This window comes from Manacus vitellinus, unplaced genomic scaffold (assembly GCF_001715985.3).
Source record: "Manacus vitellinus isolate BGI_N305 unplaced genomic scaffold, ASM171598v3 scaffold_0_pilon, whole genome shotgun sequence".
Taxonomy (NCBI): Eukaryota; Metazoa; Chordata; class Aves; order Passeriformes; family Pipridae; genus Manacus; species Manacus vitellinus.
In genome coordinates, this window is record NW_021938789.1 from 996,689 (window position 1) to 1,021,339 (window position 24,651).

Consider the following 24,651-nt stretch of genomic DNA (forward strand, 5'->3'; position numbering starts at 1 on the left):
GAGCTGTTTTGCTCTGTAGTGTGGGGGAAGAGGCTGTTTCTCCACGAGGATTGTGACATGGTTTTCTATTTTAAACTGCACACTGAGGAGTCTCACTGTCCTGCTCCTCTGTGCACAGGAGCTCAGCATACTATTTGATCCTCTTCGTGGCCATAAGGAACATCAGCTTACAGGGCTGGCTTCCACCATAGGAAATGGAGAGGAATTCAGACCAGGGGGTGAGGGATGCAGCAGGAGAGCATCTCTGTGGGTGGCTGCTGGAGAGAGCAAAGAAGCAGCTTGTGGGTGGTTTGTGCTGCTGTGGGAGCTTCAGAGACACTTGAGCAGTATGGGGATGTTTGCTATGGAGGGAAGGGTAACCCACAACTGAGTCCAGCATCATATTCCTATGTCAGGACTATTACAGCCTTATTCCTGACACTTTCCAGGAGTCAGCATGAGGCTTGAGCCAAACAGCCTTGGAGTCTCTGGAGTCTCTAAGCGGAACTTGCCCTCAGAGCATTTGCAACTTGCCCATACAGAGGGTGCTACGCTGCTAACCTGCGTGTGTGGAAGCTGAGACACAGCCAGCTCCAGGAGGAACAGCCCTGGAATGGGATGAAGTGTGTGATCTCATCTTGTTAGATGGTCAGACAGTGAAGAATAGATCAGATTTGATGTGGCTGATGCAAATCTGTCGGCTTTTTTTTTTCCCAGCAGCACTTTGTAAACGTTGATCTCAGATATACATCCCCTCTGATGATCCAGGCTTTGTGGCATCTGTGTGCTTTGAATGTCACTGTCATATCCATTGCCAGCTCTGTAGCTTCAGTGCTGCATTATTTTACTGCAAAAAAACAGTGAAGAAACAGGGTGCTGGTTTTATAGGAGAGCTAATGATTCGGTTTAACTACCAAGTACAGAGAAAAGCCCAGAAGCTACAACTGAATTGCTGCTTTGCTCCTTCAGTGAGTAACAGACCTTCTTTGACACACCTAATTGTTATAATAATTGGAAAGAATGTCACCTGCCCTGTTAAGAGAGAAATTATCCTACCCTTGGCCAAAACCTATACCCTGTCTCTCTGTTTGAAGCCTTCTTCTGAGGAGGTAAAATTAAGAATTCCTTGTTGAAGTAAGATTAGCAGTTGCTGCATCCATAAATACCTGTCTTATTCTAAACCCATTAGCAAAGGATAATGACTGGTTTCTTTGCATTGGGAAACCATAAATAACATCACCTCTGATCTCTGTGTTTGAGGGTGTGAGATGCTGGAGTAAATTTTCATCTGAATAAAGCATTTGTCTTAATTCTTTCCCTCCACACCTTGTATTTCCAGGAACAGCATTAAAAGAAATCAGAGTGCTGGTACCATTTTTATCTTGGCTGAAGAAGCCAAGCAGAACCTATCACTGAACCTTCAGGTGGCTATTTAAAAACTATAATTGCAAAATAACACCCCCATCCAGGATCACGGTCAGGTGAAGTGATACTAAAACATCTAGGCTAAAATGTAAAGTCTCACAGAGCAACAGTTTTTTGAATGTTCTAAAGCTTTGTGCAAATCCCATTAAATATACCAGTATGGATCAGTTCTGTTAAAATACCAAAGATTAAAAATGCAGCCTCACAACTTCATCTGCTCCAAGCAGCCCTCCCTGCTAAGGGCATTTAGAGGGGCTGCTCCCATCATTACAGGAACATTCCCATCACGCTTATCTGTCCTTAGGGAATTGAGTCTTGAAATTGGGAACATTCTTGAAATCTTACAGTAGTTTCTTTTAACTCAAGGACACTCCAAAGAGCCATAATATCCTTTTTCTTCATTCTGTTTGCAAAATACTCTCCCTCTATGCTGTCCCCTCTCTAGGATCCACTGACAACTCCATTGCACGGGTAGCCAGAGCTCCTGCTTTAACATTTGCTGTCTGAGTCACCAGGATTTTTGTGTCCTGCCATCTCTGTTTTGTGTAAAAAGTGCCTTCCAAAAGAGCCAGGGGCAATAGATCTCCAGTGTTCTGATTTTAGATGTCGAGTCTCAAAACTATTTACAATCCAGGGCTGTTTGGTTCGAGCACATCTGTCAGAAAAACATCATCATGAGACAGAGAATCTGTTTCCTCACTGGTAAAATATGTGCCTGGTTTCCAGTCTGAATTCATCTTTTGTTTCTTGTGTTTTTCACTGCTATCCTCGGAATCATTTAATATGTAATATTTTTCCCTGAAGATATTTTTATTTTATGAACAAGTTACCTCACAATAATCAAAACTGATTTAAATCTTTACTAACAGAAGGTATTGCAAGTGTTTATTTTCTCCTATTTGTTCTTGTACCCTTCCTATATGTAAAGGATTTTTTTAAGAACTTTGTAAAACGTGTATTAGTTTAGTATTTACCAGGTTGTTTACACATTTTACAGAGCTAATAATACTCAATGCTTTTTGTTATTGCTCTGGAACTGTTTAACCCTGCTGTTCCCACAGTGATTCAGTATAATAGAGACATATCTGAAATTTGCTGGTGGTTCTGAAATAGCAAGAACTGCTGCTTTTCTAAGCAGTAAATGCAGAACACAGATCAATGCTAAAATATTCCTGTGTGGTTCGAGGCCTGTGATACTTTTGAAGAGACAACACAGTGTATTTTTGCATCATACACATTTCCTTCCTGAAGGTTTTTATTGCACCATTTGAAGCAGAGTCAAAGCAGTGATAGAAGCATATGGAGATGAGAGAAATCATACTGATTGCAGGTAACTTGGAATCCTTGCCTGTAGTAAGTAAAGTTACACTGTGTTTACACACATGTAAGTGAACCTCTCAGCCTTTCCATCTTTTCCTCTGGAGCCACCTGAACCAACCCTTGTTTATGGTGCCCAGGGCAGTGTTTTGGCAACTCAGCTGTGATTTCAGTTCACCACCACTGGCCTTTCAAGAAAGAGCCACTTCTGTGCCAGGTGCAGGTTTTTCAGTTATGATACGAGGGGGAAAGAAGATTTTTTTGCCACATTTTTGTTGCAATCAAACTTTTTCCATTAATTTCTTAACAAGCTCAAATATCTTCCATATCGAAGTTTTTTATTGGCTTTAGAATTCGGAAGGGAGGGGCATTTGTTGGGTTTTGGTTTGGGTTTGGGAGGGGTTTTATTTGTTTTAGGTGGTTTTTTGGTGGGTGTTTGTTCAGCAAAAAAGGCGAAGTGTGCCAGGAGATGCTTTTAATGCTCTAAATTTTTCTGAAGGTTTTACTCCCTCCATTTTCCTCTACGAGCACAGGGAAAGCAGTGAGTCATTCTGCTTGGAAAATGCCTCGACCTTCAGTGTTTTCTTAGAGATATGTGTTCTCTTTTAAATTGTCATTAAAATTAGTTTCCCTGGTGTGATACACAGGAATGCTTTGTTGAAGTAAAATATCTTCTTTGCCTATTTTATTGCGAGACTGTGATCAAGGTAAAGATTCTGACCTGTTTAAAGATTTATTCCTGGCCTGGTAACAGTGTGGCCTTGCACATAGCTGGAAGATGCAACAAGAGAATATGGGAGAAAGTGGTGAGAGTGGAGTTCTTAAGTGACATTATATATGTGTGTATGTGTGTGTGTGTATGGATATATACAGATAAATATAACATGACACATTTTAATTTATGTGACATATGAATATTTATGGTTTGGGGGTTTTTTTTGTGTGTGTGTGTGTGTATATACACAAATTGTAATTTCTGACTTGGAGTGCTGAAACCTGCCTGGGCACTTGGATATCTCTTGGAGAAAAGAAGGCTCAAGGGGGACCTTCTCACTCTCTACAACTCCCTGACAGGACATGGGGTCGGTCTCTTCTCCCAAGTTACAAGTGACAGGATGAGAGGAAATGGCCCCAAGTTGTACCAGGGGCAGTTTAGGTTGGATATTAGGGGAAATTAATTCATAGAAAGGGTTGTGAAGCACTGGAACAGACTGAGAAGTGGTGGAGTCACTCTCCCTGGAGATAATGAACATGTAGATGTGGCACTTGGGGACATGGTTTAGTGATGGCCTTGTCAGTGCTGGTTTTAGAGTTGAACTTCATGATCTTGGAGATCTTTTCAAATGTAAATTATTCTGATTTTCACAGGTGACCCCCTAAGGTTTTGGATCTGGGACATCAGACCCAATGCCACAGGTCAGTGCTACAAGCCCATACGCCCAAATCCTACTTTAAACAAAAAAACCCTAAAATAAAAGTAAACAACTTGCTGATAGTGAAAATGATTTGTATTTAACGCTACAAACACCGAGCAGGATTTCTAAGGCGGTGCGTTTTCCAAGGAGCAGCGATCTCAGCGATCTCAGCCCCAGCTCTCGCCTGGCTGGACGGGCTACAGGTGTTCCTGCATTGCCATCTGCTGGGGGCTGCGCCAAGGGCAGCCCCGCGACCCCCGGAGCCCCCCTCTCCTTCAGACAGCCCCGTCTCCAGTGGTCCCCCAGCGCGTGGTTTAACACCGGGCTGCTTCGGGAGAGGAAAACAAATAGAATTTGTGCCTGTAATTCACTAGGCACAGCTTTTGCTAAAGGGTTCCTTTTTATACTCACCTGCAAATGGGCTCATCTTAAAAGTACTTTACGCTTCGTTATAAAGTTCATTTTTACTGTCATGGGAAAATGTGCTCATCTGAAAATGTGCTGTATTCTTCTGATAGCTCTGTGAGCTTAAATAATGTAAAACAATTTTTTTCCCAAAAAATACAGACTTCAGGGGTTTTTGTTTGTTTGTTTTTCTTTTTTTTTTTTTAATTTAATAAATTAAATAATTCCTAAATAAAATTAGAAACGTTTTCCCCTAAGCAATCAGGACCTGGTGGCTCTCAGGGGCTGTGCCTCTCGTGGCCATGTAGGAACACAGTGGCAAAGGCAATGACAGAGTATTTTCCGTGATTTCAGCTGAGCAAAGGCTGCCACAGTCACCCAGCTCAGACCACTGCCAGCAGCACAGTCTCCTCTACAATCCCTACAAATATAGTTTTTGTCCATTTGAAACTACTGACTGCCAGTGTTGTGTTTAGATTTCAAAACCCCACGCACTTCCCTAGAATTCAAGTTCCACGACCTGGAGCAGAACTGGATGTTCAGAGCTCTGCAGACCCACACTCAAGGCTGCTGAAGGGGTTGCTCCAAGCAGGCTCGTGTGTATCAGCAGGTCACAGTTCACACAGATTCTGCCAGAAAAAAGCCTCACCCTCGCCACTTTTTACTGAAATATCAATAACTGACCCAGTTTTTTTCTGGAGGAAATTATGAGGAAAGCAAAAAGCTGGGTTTTTCATCTGCTGTCCCTCTTGAAAGGGGTGATCTTTATGCCATTCCTTCTAAATAGGATGTCAAGAAACCTTGGTGTACAGTTTACTGAGGCATGTTCACCACACTGCTTTTTCAGTGTTTTATATAATTTTACCACTATGACTTGTTCAAAGAGGAAAAGTAGCAATGATTCATTTTAAAGGCCTTTTAACACTCAACGTGAACAAGCTGAAACACAGAACAGGGGTGGCTGCATGAGTAACACTGCTGAGGTCACACTGGGGCAGGGACGTTGCTGGAGAAGCTGCAGCTCAGGGCATGGAGTCAGCACCCCAAATTCTGCACTGAGCTCTTCTGGGACACTGTCACATCATCTTCTTAAAATCAACCTATTCTTCATATGGGCTGACTGTACCCACGAGTCTTGTTCCAGGCTGTGCTGAAGTTCAAGTGCCTGAAAGTTTGTGGAACATTTTGGGAGTCTTAATAGTGCACAATATGAAATAATAGAATCATAGACTCGTTAAGTTTGGAAAAGATCTCTAAGATCATTGAATCCAACCACTTACCCATCACTGCCATGTTCACAAACCATGTCCTCACGTGCCACATCTACATGTTTTCTGAACGCTTCCAGGGATGGTGACTTCACCACTTCCCTGGGCAGCCTGTTCCAGTGATTGGCCACTCCTTCTGTGAAGAAATTTTTCCTATTATCCAATCTAAACTTTCCATGGCATGACTTGAGGCCATTTCCTCTTGTCCTGTCACTTGTTACCTGGGAGAAGAGGCTGACCCCCACCTGGCTACAACCTCCTATCAGGGAGTTGTAGAGACAAATCTCCCCTGAGCCTCCTCTTCTCCTGGCTGATAACCCCACCTCCCTGAGCTGCTCCTCATCAGACTTGTGCTCCAGACCCTTCCCAGCATTGTTATCCTTCTCTGGACACACCCCAGCACCTCAATGTCTTTCCCATGGTGAGAGGCCCAAAACTGAACATGAGGTTTGAGGTGTGGCCTCACCAGTGCCCAGCACAGGGGGACAATCACTGCTCTGTCTCCCTGGCCACACTGTTTCTGACACAGGCCAGGATTCCATTGGCCTTCTTGGCCACCTGAGCACACACACTGGCTCATGTTCAGCTGCTGTTGACCAGCACTCCTAGGTCCTTTTCCATTAGGCAGCTTTCCAGATACTTTTCCTCAAGCTGTATATTGGTCAGTGGGACTGTTGTGATGCACTTGCTGCAGAAACTACAAGCATGCAAAGGGGCACGAATACATGAAACATGAATAAATGTTTTCCCATTCTACTCCAACTTGCATACAGAGCCCCAGAAGTGCAACACACCTCCTTAAAAGCATAAATAAATGGCTACAGACACTTCACAAAACTTGATACCTTTTTCTTTTAAAGACAATTCCTTCTTCCTTTTAGTTAGACTTCAATATTTCCATCTCTCTCAAACTGTGGTCTTTGCACTCTGTTTTTGTCCCAACTACCTTGTAATCTTCTCAAGCCAGGGACTTTCCTTTTGCCTGCAAAACTGACCTGTATAAATAATCACTTCATAGAGACAAAACATTCTTTTACCATAACAGTAAAAGAAATACCCTGGAAAAGCTTGTTTTGATCCATGTGGCTTTCTTGTTCACTGCTAATAAAAGCTGATAGAAATACCAAACAGGCCTGAAGGCTGAGATCAGGCTCCTTTGGGGACTCTCCTGGTGCTGAGGGAATGCAGTGGATTTAGATGGATGACTGAGGGCTTGCTCCTGTGAGTGAGTGATTGAAATGTCACTGTGGGTTCAAGCTGCTTGGTGCACGAACAGGACAGAGGAATCTGAAATGGAACCCCACAGATCAGACAGTGTTTGTGCAGTGGTGTGCAATGGCTGTGTGACACACGCAGACCCATCACCCGTCTGGTTCGAAAGCGGCGACAACAGTTTCACGTCAGGAATGGACTTCATCATTCCCAGGTAACTGGAGGCAGCACTGCAGCTTTTAGCAGCTTCAGAGCAGTTCTCTTCACATCCTTGGGAAAAGAATTAAAAAGCAATTCCTTTGGGTATCTGAAGCCACAGTTCTGTGCAGTCTCTCATTTGGAGAATCCAGCCTGAGTGACCGCAGTTCTATTACAGGCTGTGGCTTTCCGAGGATGGGACAGCTCAGGCATCCAACAGGCAGAAAGAGCTCCAAAACAGTGCCATCAGTGAGTCAGTGGGACACCCAAAACAGTCTCTTTAAGTTGTTTAAGAAACCTCTGCTAACATTTTATATCAGAAATCAATATTTGCATAAGTGTGAAAGTGCCATTCCTGTCACTGTATGATTCGGCCTCAGAGGCTGAAACTCCTCTTTTGGAAGCTTGGGGGTCTCCTTTTCCTCTGCACTCTTCTTTTCTACATGATAACAAGCTTCAAGCTCCTCCTTTTCTGAGCCACCTGATCTGAGTCCTGCCTTACAGGCTGGCATCCCCCAGACCCCCAAAGACACTCACTTGCAGTGCAGTGGGGTGTGCTCTGGTCTTCTCTGGGTGCATTCATGTCATAGTCTTAACTTGTGATGTGGACATGTATTGCCTAACACAGAAAAATGCTCATTAAATTCCAGTTCAAGTCTGCACAGATCTTTCCAAGGAGGAAAAAGAAATTTACCCTCATTGATAGTAGTAGGTGTGTTCATATTGATGTGCAGTTTCAGGAATTGCTGCAGGATCGTTTTTAAAGCTTATTCTAGACATGAATATAAGCCACATGTAGGAAGGTTCTCCTTGATTTGTGATGGTTTTCCCACAGCTACTGCTGGTCCATCCAACTCACAAGTGATTATTTAATTAGTGATCTAGACCATACAGAGCACATTCATTCATCTTCTCCTATGGCAGAGTTACAAAACCTTGCAGTAGCTGAAGTGTTGTCACAGTCACTATTTCACATAATTAGAGGAGGTCACCAAATACCTTTGGCCTTGCATTATTGATAGTTTAATGAATAGGCTATCTCTCCTTTGGGAACATCTGTTTAAACATAGTCTTTACCCCTTATGGGGAAGTTCAGAGCTTTCAAGTATCTGTCACCCTTTTGCTCAGCTCAAAGCGATGGTTCAGCATCTATTCAGCTCACATAGGAGGTCATTTTCTTTGCAGCCCAATTGGCACAAACTTGGTGACAACTTAATGTCAGTGTTTATCGTGCTTCTGTATCTTCAGACCTGAAACCAAAGTTATTTTAACTCTAAATTATTTGTAGGGAAGCTTTATTTTTTTGCCCAAGTTCCATTTTGGCAGGAAAAGAAATCCTCCTTTTTAATTTCATATCATTAAGCTGAATACAGCTATCTTAAAAGTTCAGGGGGGTTTCTTTCTGACTGACATTCTCCTTTATTGCAAAGCTGGAAAACAAGCCCTGGCAAAGAATCATACAGTGAAATGGTGGAGCTGTGTCCTACTGAGATGTTTCTTTTATAAAAGACTACAACAGATAATTTAGTATTGCTCAAAGTCTGAAACAATCCTTCCTAGAGCCATCAGTTTGACCTTTTAAATTTGTGGTGGAACAAATGGTCCTTTTTTAATGTAAGAACAGCCAGACCCAAGTCATTGGTGTCAATGGACAAAATTCTGGAGCTTTTTCTGCCTGTGTATTTGGCCAAAGATACTGGACAAACTTGAGATGACCTCTGGAAGGACCAAGTGGTCATATCTGGAAATATCTTGTAGGAGGACATTCCCACTGCAAATGCTTCCTGCCAGTCATGATAGCACTGGGTATCCTGGAGAGGTGGTGGACAGGACAGTGTTTCTAGAAGAATCTCTGTTCCTGCAAGGTATCACTCACTTTGGAGAACCCATGAAGTGTAACTGCGTTGCTCTAGCTGATCTCTCAGCTCAGAAGTAAGAAATGCAACTCCTTGATTCAGCAGCCTGACCCAATCCATGCCCCATGAAGCTGCAGGCTCAGGCTTTGCTGAGACCAGGTGTGAACTGACCCTGAACTCTGAGGCTCTGAGGGGGTAGGAGGTGGTGTTCAGTTCTGCCTCTGCACTCCACAGTGTCCTGCATTCCCCTCCATGGAACAGCCCAGAAGAGTCAGGCCAGGGAAAATCCATGCAGGTGCAGAGGGTTGTGACTTTTACACCTGGATGAATTCTTCAGTGTTCCAGTGTTCTTCAGCCTTTTACCACGTTGCTTCAGAGGAAGAATGTTCAGAAATACTTGAATGGTGGACATTTACCATGTTCATTAAAAAATAGAAGGGGAAAGGGACTCAGCAACTTGAGCAAACACAGTTTTATGTAGTCGTCTTTGATTTTTTAAAATAAATAAATAAATAGCCTAGCTCTGGCTGGGATTTGCCTAAGGGACTACCATGAATGAGTTACATAACTCAGCATTCATTCATCAGCTGGTTCTTTGCAAAACCATATGGCTCCTTGCAGGGATTTCTTTAAACATTATGCAAGGGGATGAAATTGGTGCCTTTGTAGATGGTAAGTCTGTTGCTTGAGGCTCATTTTGACATTCTGTTTCCAGATAGTACAGCAATTCTACTTCTGCTAGTAATATCCTAATAAAAAGCAGTTGTTGAGGCACTTTCAATCAAATTAAGAAGAGAAATAGAACAAATAAGGAATAATGAAAGAGTAAACTGATCTAAACTTTTAAGATGAACGGTGCCATTCTCTGTGTGAATTTTACATGGAAATCCATTTTCTTTGATGAAAGGCAGTGGGGAAAGGGGAAACATCGTTAAAAAGCAAGTTGTCATTGGTTTGATGTATTGAATCAGAAATAACAGAGCAACTGCAAAATGTAAGAATTCATTTACTGCAGTAAATTTGGTTGAAGAGATAAGTTCATTTCTTGTGAAAAGTGCTCAGTGCTGTCTTTCCCAATCGCAGGAGCCAGTAGACAGAGCTGCAACACCAATTCACACATGTTGTTTCCAACACATGCCTGAACTGTGGGTTCATGGAAATACTTTTCTATTATCCAACACCATTTTCAAATGGGAACAGATATTTCAGATGCCTCTCTTCTTTAGGATGTTCAAAGCAAGCACCTGCAAGGTCTTGATTATTCCCAGTGCTTAAGCAGCACTTTCAGAGATGGAGGTCTGCAGAACACTTCTAATTGAGCACCCAAAACTGAAAACAGGTCAGGTTCTGCCAAGAGTGAATCCAGGGCAGCCTCATGATGTCCAATAACTGAACCACACTGTATAAGTAGTGCAAAGGGAGACACAGACAAATCTTTTAAGCTCTCTCTCGCCACAGGTGATGCCCTGGGCAGCAGGACACATGCCAGGGACATGCCCTTGGAACACAGATACATGCAGAGCAAAATGCTGGATGCCTTCCTGCATGTGGGAGAAGAGAAGGGAGTGCTTTGCTCAGCCACATGACCTGACTGCAGCAGAGTATGTGCTGTGCTTTAAGGATGTGACTCAGGTAGGTAACACCCCCTTACTACCCTCAGTACCTCGGCTTATTGCTGTGATCCTTCATCAGCTTCTCTCTCCACAGGCCAATGGGTCACCTGCAACAATCATCAAGTGCTCTGAGGTTCTCAAGTGGAAGTTATGCTCTGACACCCCCCTGAAAATCTGGACAACTAGACCCTTTTCACCATTGTGTTTCCTTCCCGGTTTTTTTATATATTTCTACACCTGAATTTCTAAAAGGATTTCCATGTAAAAGCCACACAGAGTGGCACAGCTCACCTTTAAAGTTTAGGTCAGTTTAGTCCTTCAATAACCATTTTGCTAGGGCTCCTCTCACTCCTGCAGTTTTATAAAGCCATCGCCATTTCCAAGTCCTGCAAAATGGAGAATATTGCTGAGGTCGCCTCTCAGTCATCTCTTCTCAAGGCTAAACAGGCCCAGCTCCCTCAGTCTTTCCTTGTAAGAGAAATGCTCCAGTCTCTGAAGTTTTCCTTCCCACAGAGAACATCCATAGCTTACACCACTTGAAGCCAAATGTCACAAAGCACTGAGAAAAAAAAAACTGTAGTTTTGGCTACACATTTGGACTGTGCTTGTTTATTTGCCCATCCCACCATATCCTTGCACCTGCATCCTATGAATCCACGATAGGGAGCTCAAATTGCATTTTATGTGGTATTTGGAGCCCGTGTGAGAATGGCATTCATTGTGAAAACTCCATATGGACCCTCCAGGCCCCGGATAGCGGCTGCTACTAAGAAAATTCACTTTTTGGATGCAGGAGGGGCGAGTTACAGGGTGCCATGTGCCCAGCACAAGAAGTACATGGAATTGCTGGAGGAAGTCCAGAGGATGACAGGAGATTAATAACAGGACTGGAGCACCTCCCCTGTGGAGACAGGCTGAGAAATTTGGAGCTGTTCAGCCTGGAGAAGAGAAGGTTGTGTGGAGACCTCAGAGCAACATTCCTGTGTCTGAAGGGGCTACAGGGAAGCTGGAGAGGGACTGTTCACCAGGAATTGTAGCTGTAGGACAGTAGTAATGGGCACAAATTGAAAGAGGGGGGATTTAAATTAGATATTAGGACGAAATTCTTCCCTGTGAGGGTGGCGAGGCATTGGAACAGGTCGCCCAAAGAATCTGTGGCTGCTCCATCCCTGGAAGTGTCCAAGGACAGGCTGGATGGGGCTTGGAGCAACCTGGTCTAGGGGGAGGTGTCGCTGCCTATGGCAGGGAGTTGGGACGAGATTATATTTCATGTCCACTCCAAGTCCTTAACATTCCATCGGGCACATGATGTGACTCTTGGGGACGGCCCTGTGCAGGGCTAAGAGTCGTGCTCGATGACCCTTGTGGGTCCCTTCCAGCTCAGCATATTCTGTGATCCTGTGGTTTTATGATTCTGTGGCAACGAGTGTTTGGGGACAACAAGGGGTTAAACCTCCCTCCGGCCCCCAAACCGGGGCGCGGCTCCTTTAAGGGCTCCCTCCGCCCTTCCCCTGTGGGCGCTTCCGGGTGCCGGCACGTCACGTGGGCGGGGCGGTGGTATGCGCCGGGAGGGGGGGCGGAGAAAGGGGGGGGATGGAGGAAGGTACCACCTGCCTCAGGGCGGGGGGGGAGCCCCGAGGGGGCGGTTCATTGAGGGGCGTGCCCTCCTCTGAGGGGCGGGAGCTCGTTCCCTGATGGGCGGGGGCCGATGGGGGCGGGGCCTCCCCGAGAGCCGAGATGGCGCCGCCCAGACGCGCCCGGCGCCGTGGGCGCTGCCGGAGCCCGGCCGGGCTCCCCCGGGGTGAGGAAGGTACCACCCGGCGGGGCGAGTGCCCCGGCAGCTCCGCTGCCCCGTCTGCGGCCGACATGACCAGCGCCTGGCCGAGCTGGTGGAGGAGCTCACCACCTCCGGAGAGCCGCGGCTGGAGCCGGGCAGGATGAAGGAGCTGAAGAAGATCTGCAAGTACGGCCGCAGGGAGGGAACGAGCGGGGCCCCGCTGTCTGTGCCCGGGCCGGGCAGCCGCGGAGTAGCCCCGGGAGCCGCCCTGGGCCCTGCTGTGGGAGGCTGGGTGCTGTCGGGGGCCTGGGTGCTGCCAGCACAGACACTGCTGGTTTAAAATTTAAAATAAATTAAAAAACCCCGCGAGCTTCTGTTTTTCTGTGCCGAGCCTCTCCTTAAGTAACTCCTGCTCCTTTTCCTCCCTTGTCTCCCTGCCCAGGTCGTCGTCGGAGCACATCAGCCACGCCTTCCACCTGCTGGTGACGCGGCTGCAGGAGGAGCACGCCGAGATGCGCTTCTCCGCCTTCCAGGTGGTGCAGGAGCTCTTCGCCAGGTCCCACCAGTTCAGGACGCTGCTCATCGCCAACTTCCAGGAGTTCCTGGAGCTCACGGTGGGCATAGACCACGAGCAGCCCCTTCCCCCGCCCAAGGAGGTGGCGCAGAAGCTGAGGAAAGCGGCCATCAAGGCGGTGCAGGACTGGCACGAGAAGTACGGGGAGGCTTACAAGCAGCTTTCCCTGGGATACCATTTCTTAAAGCGGAACAAGAAGGTACTCTGCAGTCACTCTGCTGTGTTTTTAGGTGATGATCGCTAGGAAATGTTTAAAGCAAGGAAACTGATAAATACTAAAAGAAAAAGCAGTTGGAAGTGACATTGCCTGTAGGAGACATCCCGTTGAGCGTCGTCTTTGGAAAACAAACCTTTTCAGTTCATCCTTCAGGACTGTAAAGCTTTACAAGCCCCAGGCTTGTGCTCAGAGCTGGGCTCAGCCTTTTCTCAGGGTGTAGGAAGTATTGCTTTCACCCACTGAATCCTGCCTGGAGCTCCAAGGTTTAGCCCTTTTTTGGGAGGGAAATAATGGTTATGCCTTAAACTTTCTATGCCAGTTTAAAATAACCTGATTTCTCTACTGAGCTGTCCAGTTCTATCTTCCCTTTGCTCTGCAGCAGAGGCAGCAAGTGTGGGTGTTTACCCCCCTCAGCTTTAGTGTTACTGTGCCATACAAGAAGTTTTATTAAAGAGAAATTTCTTGTATGTAACCCACTTGCTTTTGGATTTCCCTTCGAGTCTTCAAGTTAGTGTTTGGAACGTTCTGCTGCTTTAGTATGTCTTCTGCTGCACAAAGAATGAAATTGGGAATGCTATTCTAGCATTCAAACTATCTATGATAATAACAGGCTTTCAATAAACATACTGATTTTCTTTCTCTTCAGAAAGACAGATGTTTAGTGTTCCTAAGAGTACATCAAAAAACCTTTGTGATACATGATGTATTTCTGTTGTTCTCATTCCACACTAAATTTATCATATTCCCTACTTGCTACACTGTGCTGGTTTTGTAATACAGTTTTTGGCATCTGCTCACAAAAGATGATTGTCTCGGGATTCTCCTTTTTTGTCTTGTCTAGTAAAGAAAGAAAATTAAATGACAGTGGCAAGGAGAAATGCAAGACTGAGACGAGGGAGGTTAAATACATGACACAGTTTTACTCAACTGTTGTACAAGCATACAGCAATTCTGTGGAGTCTGGCAGGTCTGGCTGTGCTCCTGTGGTCAGTTAGGACTGAGGGATCCCTCCCCATGTGATACAAGCTCCCCAGCGAGGTTGGCTGTGCTGTTTTCTAGAGCAGCTGAATTTGAATTCCTCTAGAAACATTAATATCAATAGAAGCAATCTCAGGTAGTTCGGTAACTCTTGTACTTGAAGAGTTGATGTGAGCCAACTGGCCTTTTGCCAGCGTAATACTTGGAAGTGTGAAAAGCAACCCAAAGGTTTGAGGAGGCATTTTGACTTCCTAGTAGTATGAAGTACCTCTGCTGTTGTGTTACAGGTTTGGTACAGTAGTATAGGGCAACTTAGGAGAAGTATTAGCTCTGTGTGTGGTTTGTGGGTTTGGCTGGCTTTTTTTTTTTTTTTAATTATCACCAAAATAATTTTATAAACAGTCAGAAGATGCTCTCCTACTTCTGTGTGGAGAGCTATGCAAGCTTGGTAGAAGAATCAGATCCTGAAAACCGTAGGAAGCTCAGTGGTGATCCATGTGCTGCTGTAGGCTGTGAAACTAGTTCTTTTCCCTACCATCCTTCATCTCACCCATTTCCCACTAAAAATAAAGAGCTTGGTGAGTGTGCCTCTCTTCCTAAACTGATGGGGACTCTCCATGCCAGTTTCTGTGACAGCTGTTACATAAAAGTCACTTATGTGGCTCCAAAACTTTGGTGTAGGATGTCAGTATCTGGGAGCCATTACTGGACATGCTGGATCATCTAAGAGTGGCAATAGTGACAAACCTTCAGCCAGTGCTTGTGCTGTAAACATTGCACCAGAGAGCCTGTGGGCTTCAGCATCAGCAAAGTACAGGCTTCCTTAGCCCTCCGTGTCACCTGTGTTGAAGTCAATAAAAGTTATGTGGTAGTGATCAGAGGATTGCTGTATTTTTCTTTTTCAAAGGGGTTTCCTTATGTGGTAACACAATCAAGACTCCCTTCCTTAAAGCAGGAGTGAAGATTTACATTTTCAAGCCCTTCTAAGACCAAACTTAAAAAAAACCCAACCAACCAACCAAAACAAAACCAAAAACCCACACTGCAAATATTTTAAGAAACACCATTTTGAGTTGTTCAGATTTATGTTTATGTTTTACTCAGAAGAGACCGAATGTTGACTTTTCCCCCAATCCCAAAATCCAACAAACGTAATTGTAAAATCACAAATTTGATCTTTTTTTTAATGAATTTGAATGTATTTTACTTTCCTTGCTTACAAAGTTTAGTAAGTGAGATGTATACTTGTGGTGCTTACAAATTTTCCTGGGCTTCTTTTACTAATAGTGATCTAGTGTGATGTGTTCATGTAACCTTAATATTTACCCTGCATAGTCTCTTCCCGCCCACTCTCCCTAACTCCTTGTCTCCAGTGCTGTGACAAAAGTCTCCCAAAGCCTAGTTTATTCCTGCACTTCAGGTGTGAAATCTGTTTTGTTTTTCTACCTTATGATTCCTTTCTGAAAGCCATTGATTCTCAGCAGTCCCTTATTAGTAGAAATAAAAGCTCTGTTCAGAATTGCTGTAGTTATTGATTCGAGGAGGAGAAAAGATAAAAGGAAATGCTGCTGAGCTTCTGGCTGATCACTGATGTTAGAGGATTTTTCACCACAGATAAGGATCTTAGGAAATGGATTTTCTATATATTTCTTACGAGGGATGTTACACTTTTTTCTTCATTTCCCCCTTAGGTGGATTTTCAAGATGTGCACGCCAGAACCGTGGCTGAAAGGAGGAGGGAGGAGGAGAGGCAAAAACGGTTGGATAACGTTTACAAAGAAAAAGTCAAAAGAACTGAAAAAGAAATGGAAGGTCAGTTCCTCTAGTGCGTTTTTGGTTTGGTTTGGTGTTTGTTTTTAAAGCAACCTTTTTTAAGATTACATAAAACAAGAGAGTAGCTATCCAAATAATAGCTGACCATAGATGGTTGGAGCACATTTGTTAGAGCTTGACCCTCCCTCTCTCTCACCTAAAGAATATCAAGGGAAAAAAGTGACCATCCTGTGAGCTCAGTTAATGTGAAGAGATGGAAAAGAAAGAAAGTGTTATCAAGTGAAAATCTGGTCTGTAATTCAGTCAAGTATGAACGCATAACCCCAAGCAAGCATATCACAAGACTTTTTGGAGCTAGTGGCTTGATTTCTGTGTCATTAACTAGGCACAGACTTCCCAATACCTTCTGGGCTGATGACATTAATTATATTATATATACAGTCATTGGTTCCAGAAGTATAGGTGCAGGAATCCTGCATAAATTGCAGGATACCTATGACAATTATCATACTGCAGCTGGAAAATATCTGTTTAACTAGGGGCTGAGCCCCTGAGATATGTGCATAGCAAACACATTTCTGTAATCCAAGAGAAGAACACAGATAGTATGTTATGCTGTAGTTACAAAGGGTTATTTAATTAAATTACTTTAATATATGTAATGCATTCAACTGTGTCTGCATTTATTCTGTATGCTGGAAATATTTTAAAGCATGAGAGTGTAATTTTAAAGAGATTCAACTTTCTTAAAGTCATTTTTATCAGTAGCATCTCTTTGAGCAAGAACATATATTCATGGCTACACCTATGTGCAACTACAGAATTTACAGCTGTAGAATGAACACCCACCAACATCACTAAGAATATCCTCACTGAACCTTGTTTTCTTTCAAATTCTGTGAAGTACTTGTGTCATCTTTACATACTGAAATTTTAGAGAGGATAGGGAAGGGTGGAACATGATTCTACATTCCTTACTCAGGAAGTTCTAGATTTCCTGCTCAAGAAAAGTATTATTACTTTTATAAGGACAGTTCCTGAGCAGAGGGAGATCTGTATGGCTAAATCATCACTGATCACTGGATAAATAGATTCCCCCCTTTGGCAGTCGTATTTGTTTTGTAACTCAGTGTCTGCTTTGGAGACATTAACATTTTACAGTATTTAACAATATTCTAAAACAATTGTCTTGCTAGAAATGTCCCAAGAGATTGCTGCTACACTGACAGAGATGGAAAACTGTTTCCAGCTTCTGATGCCAGATCCTTTCAACTTCGCTGTGAACGACACGGAACCGGAACCCAACAAACAAATGTCTGCAGCCCCCTCATCCTCCCGTGTGGAGGTTGACCAGTCCTGTTTTGGGTACATGGATGATGAACAGCCATGCTGCAGCAAGGACATTCTTCCTGTTTCTCAGTGTGTCAGAACTGATGGAAACAAAGAGTCAGATGAGAAATGGGAGAAGCCTGAGCAGAAAGAGTTGGATGGAGGCACACGCTCGGAAGTTCTGTCCAGTGACCCTGCTCTTGATGATGATGATTACCAGACTTTTGTTAGGAACCATGGGCTTATTTCACACAAGTACACTCTAGACCTTGAAATCTCCACAGGTACCTGGAAAATTTTTTGACATATAGCTGGAAGTGCTGTTTTCACACTTTATGTCAAGTGCTTTGTAGTTGTGGTCTTGGGTTTTTTTCTGTTACTTAAAGGCTGGGGTTACTGGACACCATTTTGCTTTGGGATTCCTAGATACCACTTTGATTTATTTTGGAGTTCTTTTTCTATTTCTGCTTCATCTTGTAACTGTTCTGAGAAATTTTGGGTGTCCTTGTGTGTGAGTAACAGATTTCACTAATTACCTTCTAAGACTGAAATTTTATATCAGTAGTTGCAAGTGCATTACAGCATTTCATAGTCCCTATAATGAGTTTCCTGTTTAAAAAAAAATAATCTGTTTACCATATGTAATTTCCTTTCTCATATGCTTCACTACTCACCTCTTTCTATAGCTGGGCTATAAGCTGCTACTTTAAAAAATCTAGCAGTTGAGTGTTTCTTAAACTTTTCTTTTTCCTTGCTACTGACAGCTTGCAAGAAGAAGTAAGTAGTTTTGCTAGGAAGTCTTTTTTTATATAACTTTGCTAATGTGAATCACCTCTAGAAAAATTAGGATGGTTTGTATTTTGGAAGTATCCTACAAATACTGTCCTAATGGAATTTCATGTGCAGACAGTAAGGAGGGTTATCTGCTTCTGTTCTTGCTGAGAACAGAACTGGAAATGAATCTGTGGGATTTATGAATGACTAACATGTGAAAAGTATAATTTTTGCTTGGATAGTGGCATAGCTGGCTTCTTTGACAATCAAGTCCCCATTGCCACCAGAGCAGGGATTATTTTATATTGAGTATAAGGCCCAGCTCCTTTGATTTAGGACAAGGTGTAATGTAAACAGTAAGGCTGAACTCATCTGTGGTTTATTTGGTGATTCCTTAGTAGTGATGGTTTAACAACTCTTTCTGCCATCACTGGACTGAAAATGTCATCTTCTCCCCGGATTTTTTGAATATGTGAATAATGGTAGAATAATTAATACTTAACAGAGAAGCATTCTGATGTTTGTACCTTTCCCTGAAGTGATCAAATATTTTAGACAAATTAATGTCTACCTCCATTTACCTTCTTTAGCTCCTACACTGAAGACATATAAACATCATGAGCTCTTTTTTTCCCCTGTTTTGAGCAGATATAAAAGTGCAAGAGAATGAAGATAACACTGCCATCATAAACAGTGTCATGGATGCTCACAAACTTCTCAGAAATAAGTTCTGGCCTTCTGTGCAGTCCTGGATTCAGGTGGGATAAAGAGACAACTTTTTTTTTATTTTTCAGTAAACAGATGATGAAGCAAAGACTGGGGTGCAGAAAGTCTTGAGGGAGAGTGAGCCAAAAGGAAAATAAGGTCAAAGAAACATAGGAGTAACTGGAAAAGATTTCTGTTTCAGTAGGGGTGGACCAAAGGAGGCTGCAGGAGCTATGTAACTTGTTTGATAGCTCTCAGCCTTGGGTGTGGTACCAACAGTCAATTATCTGTGTTCTGGTTTTTCTTTCTAAGATATGGTAAAATAGGGCTTTTTGCAAAGGGTTAAAGTAAAACACAGCTTATTTTTGTCAGGCACCTCTCTATCAGATAAACAGTATGCCCTGGAGCCTCCTGCATGGAATTTGGCCTGTAGAAGGACAATCTCAGGAGATGTTTGTAATAGCTTTTCATCTTTGTTTTCACTAGTTGCTGTTGGTTTTTATATTCTGTATAGGAAAAGAATTGGCTTCACTAATTATTACTTGTAAAACAAAGGAATTTGTGACAATGTCATTTCATTAATTATGAGGGAAAACTAAAAATTTTGTTTTGCTCAGATGTCTAGAAAAATGAGTAAGACATTGTTTTCTTCCTCTGCAGTTACTTACCAGAGCAGGAGTCAATGATGATCGACTAAGATGTGCCATTGAACTCAAGAATAAACTGGAGACTGCTATGAAGAAATACAAGGAAATGAACATTTCCTTCAAAGCAAGAAAAAGAAAAGTGGTGAGTTTCTTAGAATTCTGTTTTACTGGAGAGGACCATTAGTAAAGCTTACCTTGTATACAAAAAAAGCTTTTTTCTCTTAAACTCTAATCTAGGAAACTTTTCAACAGAAGTTTTATTGAAAAGTACATTAATTTAGCTGGTTGTAGCTTCACTCAGGGAAGTTGCAGTAAACACCTGTATAATACACCATGGGCCTGGTTATTAGACAAAACCATTTAAAGCATCCCTCTTATTGTTTAGGATAGAGAAGTGGCTAAGTGCAGATTTTATTTACTCTTAGTTCCTTCATGTGTAACAGTGTTATGTCCTCAGCTTATTCTGTGCATATTTCTCAGTAAACACTGTACTACTCATGTTCTTTTTCAACTTGCAAAACTATATGAGTGTCTGTCAGTTCAGTAAAGAAGTTTCCCTGCTGTGCAGTATTTACTCTCTCTAGTAAGCCTGTAATGTGATTGAGGTTACCATAAGAGAATTGGTTATCATATAAGCTTTAGAGCATTAAACTGTTCCACAAAGATTAACTACCTATGACAGTTCTTGTGAAATAGATGGAACTTGTGAATAGACAAAGGCTGGAAGATCAAATATGTTATTGAGGTCCAAAAAGGAGTCTAATGGCTTGTTTATGTAACTAAAAAGCAGAGCTGCATAATACTCATTTCTGTTGGCTGTGATCAAACGAAATTACTGTATAACTTGACATGAAAATAAGTGGTTTGGGTCAGGGTTCAGACTACAGTCTGGTTTGGATTTACTGGATTGTAAGAATCTAATCTGGACATTATCCTTTGGACTACATTGTGGTAGCCTCATTTAGCCATGACTGAGTGTTGCAGACTTTGCTTTCGTTGTGCAAATGGAGCTTAATCAAGATTAATCTGGTTCATCATCTTAACACCTACTGATGTGCCACACCAGTCAAAAATGCCAACTCTGAATGAAAAGTACTGAAAGACTGTCTTGTCAGAGCTTTTTTTTCTCCAGTGAAATATGTGTGCTACCTTTATGCAACCAGCTATGAAGGAATCCAGACATCTGCTGTCATTCCTGCCATTTGCTTGACAGGGCTTCATTTGCTGCACCTCTGCATGGAATATTGGTTGCTATATTTCTTACAAGATATAAAGGACATTCAAGCCTTGATTTTCGTGTGTGTGTGTGTGTGCATGTGCATGTGGATGTGTTTGAAGTGGTATTGTTGCCACTTCTGGAGAGTGATCAGTGCTATCTATATGTTTATATAGCATGTTTGTAAGTAATATCTCTATTAGTTTGAAAGCTAAAAAATTCCATTGTTAAAAGGGAAAAAAAGGAAAATAATAACAGTGCTCACAAAGAATACTTTCAAAATGAGGTGATGCAGATTGAGTTAACTTAAGCATTGAAAACAATATATAATTATACCTAGGGCTTTTCTCCAGTGGAAAACAACCAAATTTAGTGTTAGCGCTGAGTTATTTTAAATTTATAACCTGAACATAAAGAGCTTTGTACTGCAGATGGAAACTGTATAAATTATATTTTATTCATGTGTCAGATGACTTTATTGAAACGTAAAAACATGGTAAATTGAGAGTCTGATAGAACAAAATAAACAGAATCTCTTAGACCATGGTTATTAAATCCCCATCTGTCAAATATTTACATGTCAGCATATGAAATACTACACACAGCTCTTCTTTAGTGCAACACTGCTGCCTGTGTTATGTATTGTGGCTCTGTCTGTCCTTGTGTCCTTGGAGCTGTAGCTCTTGCCATGCCAAAGTTTTACTGCCTTCTGTGTCTTTAAACCCCGGAGAAGAAGTGCTGATGTTCTGTCTGTCCTTCAGAGCCCTGGCTCTGAGCCACCCTGTCCCAACAGCATGAGGCATTTTGGATGTTATTGGTGGCACATGGAAGCAGTGAGTGCTGTACCTGCTCAGTGTGGAGATGAGAAATGAAGGGCAGCATTTATAGCAAATATAAAACAGAATTATCAGGACTTGGGGACTTAGGCTTGCCCATTCTCCTCAGACTTTTTACATCTTCTTTGTGCTCAATCTCCATGCTTCTGTGGTCACTAATTTTCCCCCTTTTCATCTGTTCTTTTCTGTGCTTTGTTTCTGTTCTGTCTGGGAACAGAGGGAGTAAAGGTTTTACCCATCCTCAAACTGAGATCAAGAAAGTTGATAAAGTGAAGGGTTTAGTGAGAGACAGTGAACCTGGAGATTTATTACTGTGAACTCTACTCTAACTATCAATCCCACAGAGATTTAAATTGCCACTTAAGAGAAAGAAGGTCTAGAAGTCCCTTACCATTGCCTGTGGCTGAAATGCAAATAATTGTATATATCTGGAGTAATTCTTGATGCTGCAGTTTAATATGAATATACCAGTAGTGTAGCTGGATATAAATTATGCTGCAGAGAAGAAATTGGTGGTTACCTGGCCTACATTCACAGAAGAATCATATTTTTTGGTGCACAAGGTGTGTGCTTTTGGCAATCCTAATTATTACATCCATACTTTCCATTGTTTCTCATTTCATTTTCCATATCATGGAGCACTAGCCTGCAAGGCAGGACTTGTGGGCAATCACAAACTTGTTAGAAAATTAGCACAAGTTATGTTCTCTGGAAGTTTTTTTTTACCTCTCCTGAAAAATGGAAAAGTCCCACTGCTTTGCAAAGTACAGAACTTTCTGTAGGTTTATGGAGTTTCACTTCCACAAAGTCACTTGAAGGAAAGCACAGGACTTGATACAGTGAGACAGTTTGACTTAAAATGGTTTATAGTGACATGAGCTATAACCACTTCTTCCTTTTCTCTTCCGTGAGAGTGAAGAACTCAAACCATCAGAGAGCCTTAATTACAGGGAGGGCCATAATTTCCATGTGACACTGAGACCCTGCCAGCACCAGTAGCCTGTGGCACCATTTTGCACTTGCCTCTCAGGAGCAGTGGCAGGAGAGGGAAAAGAAAAACAAAGGTGGTTCTTTGACTGTCTAGAAACAAATCCCTGGCAGCAGATTTTATAATTATTAATACTTCTCTGCTGCCCAGAGATTCCCTCTTCCCATTTCTGTGCCCCCAGCAGATCAGGAGTCATCAAGACATTTTTTCTGAGCTGTTACTGTTTCAAATGGGTGGGAGGTGGACAAAGAATGACAGACTTGCTGTGTTGGTCAAAGGCAAGTGGGTTTTTGTGTGCTTACACAAATGTAGTTAAATTCTTGTTTGGGTGAATCAGGTTTCTGACAGGAACTGCACTTTGGGAGTATAAACAAGAGTTTTGAAATCCATTTTTCTGTGACTGTGTGTTTTAGCCGAATCCGGGGGGAAGAGGGCGAGAGCTGTAGAAGGGCTTTTATTTCACGGTGCCTGGATGCTCGGACATATCCCTTTTTTCTCTGAATGCCTGCTCGGGATAATTCCAGTGCCCAGTAGAGGGAGTGCATACTGCATGCTCCACATTTTTCTCTGTGCCACCTTGATCCAAAGCCAGGCCTTGGCTCAGTCTGTGTTTTCAGGTAAACTTACTACAACAGCAATATACCAGAGACCCTTCGAGTTAATTCTTGACTCCATTTACATGAGTTATTATACAAGTACAATTGTAATTATTGGCTGAGATTGGTGTAGATATTTCTGTTTCCAGAGGCTTAATTATTTTGTAGGAATAACTTACTTATGGCTAAATTGTTCTCTAAAAGTAGTTTTGCTAGTTAAAAATCATCCTGGGTTTTGATGTCTTCCTCCTTTTCTTGAAATACTAGATTATAATTGTTTTTCTTGTTTAGTGTCTGATTTGCAGCTGATAAGATGCAAATGATCCTGCAATTTTAAAAGCTGTGAGAGGACAAGTATATACTGTGTTTTAAATCATGCACACTACCTTTCACTTACATCCTTTCCATAAAGGATTAGCCATTAGGATAATACTTGAAGTCTTGACATTGTTGATAGAAATGTAGCTCATCAGTGGTATTTTGTACTCTGAAAGTATGGCTATCTCTTGTGTAATTACTTTGGGAAACTGCAGAATGTTTAGTACTCAGGGTGTCTAAAACTTGGACTGACAGAATCCAGTAGGAAAGATGACGTGAGAAACATCCCACTCGTTGGTCTGTCAGCAGAGTGGTCATTTAACAAGCCTGATACTTGTTGGATTTTAAATTTCGAGTTACATTAACAGCAAGGGATATATAGTTTTTCATTAACTGTATTCATTACTTTTTGTTTCACCTTTCCTTATCTTCTGTCAAATCTGAGCGCGCGCTTGGATCTTGATTTATTCGTGTACTTAATTTTATCCATGTGAAACATCTGGTTGAACTCAATAATGCCATTAATAATTAGATCTGGAGGAGCCTGTCCTTGTGTTGTCCAGAACCTGATCTGATACTCAAACCTCACTGTAATACAATTCAGATTTTTTTCTGAAAGAGTAATGTCAGAAAATGGCCACAAATTTATAATTTAAATATTTGCTGCTCATAATTTATCTTAAAATATTTTAATATTTTAACATTAAAAGGTTAAGATTTTAATATGTTGTAAATTAAACCAAGAGTTCTGCCAATTACTTGACTGTAAGACCATTTCTGCCTTTTTTTCGACATATTCAACTGCAGTTTGGCATTTGAGCAGTGCTAACAAGTTATTTCTATCTAATCATTTTGTAGCTTTATAACCAGCTCTTCTCAAGTCTGGCTTTTAGTTAAGTCAGTGCCTCCTTTAGAAAAAAACAAACTGGACTTAAATTTTCTAAAATTCAGAAGCAAAAGCTGCATTGTTTTCTCTTTCTGCTTCTTTCTGCAGCCATAGAGAATCCAGTCCAGCTGACAGCTTTCTGTAACAGCTTCTTGTACTCCCATCCCTGTGCTTTTTCCTCTTTTCTTCATCTTAGAGAAGTTATTTCTGGGGGGTGAGTAATTTGTCCCTGGCAATCCCTCACAGTGCCTGGACCCACATCTGCTAAAACATATGATACCACAGAGCAAGAGAGACACCTTTGTAGAGAAGTCTTTTCCTCAGGTGCTGCTTTTAAACCTTAACAAAG

General features: G+C 42.3%; 1 protein-coding gene across 1 annotated transcript in view; it reads left to right on the top strand.

Moving 5' to 3' along the window:
- Positions 1-12,281: 12,281 nt before the first annotated feature.
- UVSSA (UV stimulated scaffold protein A) overlaps positions 12,282-24,651 on the top strand; it is a 53,048-nt gene continuing 40,678 nt past the window's right edge. Inside the window, exons 1-7 of the mRNA XM_029961499.1 lie at positions 12,282-12,291; positions 12,495-12,651; positions 12,908-13,238; positions 15,926-16,046; positions 17,204-17,620; positions 18,759-18,868; positions 19,476-19,604. Coding sequence (XP_029817359.1) covers positions 12,282-12,291; positions 12,495-12,651; positions 12,908-13,238; positions 15,926-16,046; positions 17,204-17,620; positions 18,759-18,868; positions 19,476-19,604 — 1,275 coding nt within the window. The remainder of the gene's footprint in view (positions 12,292-12,494; positions 12,652-12,907; positions 13,239-15,925; positions 16,047-17,203; positions 17,621-18,758; positions 18,869-19,475; positions 19,605-24,651) is intronic.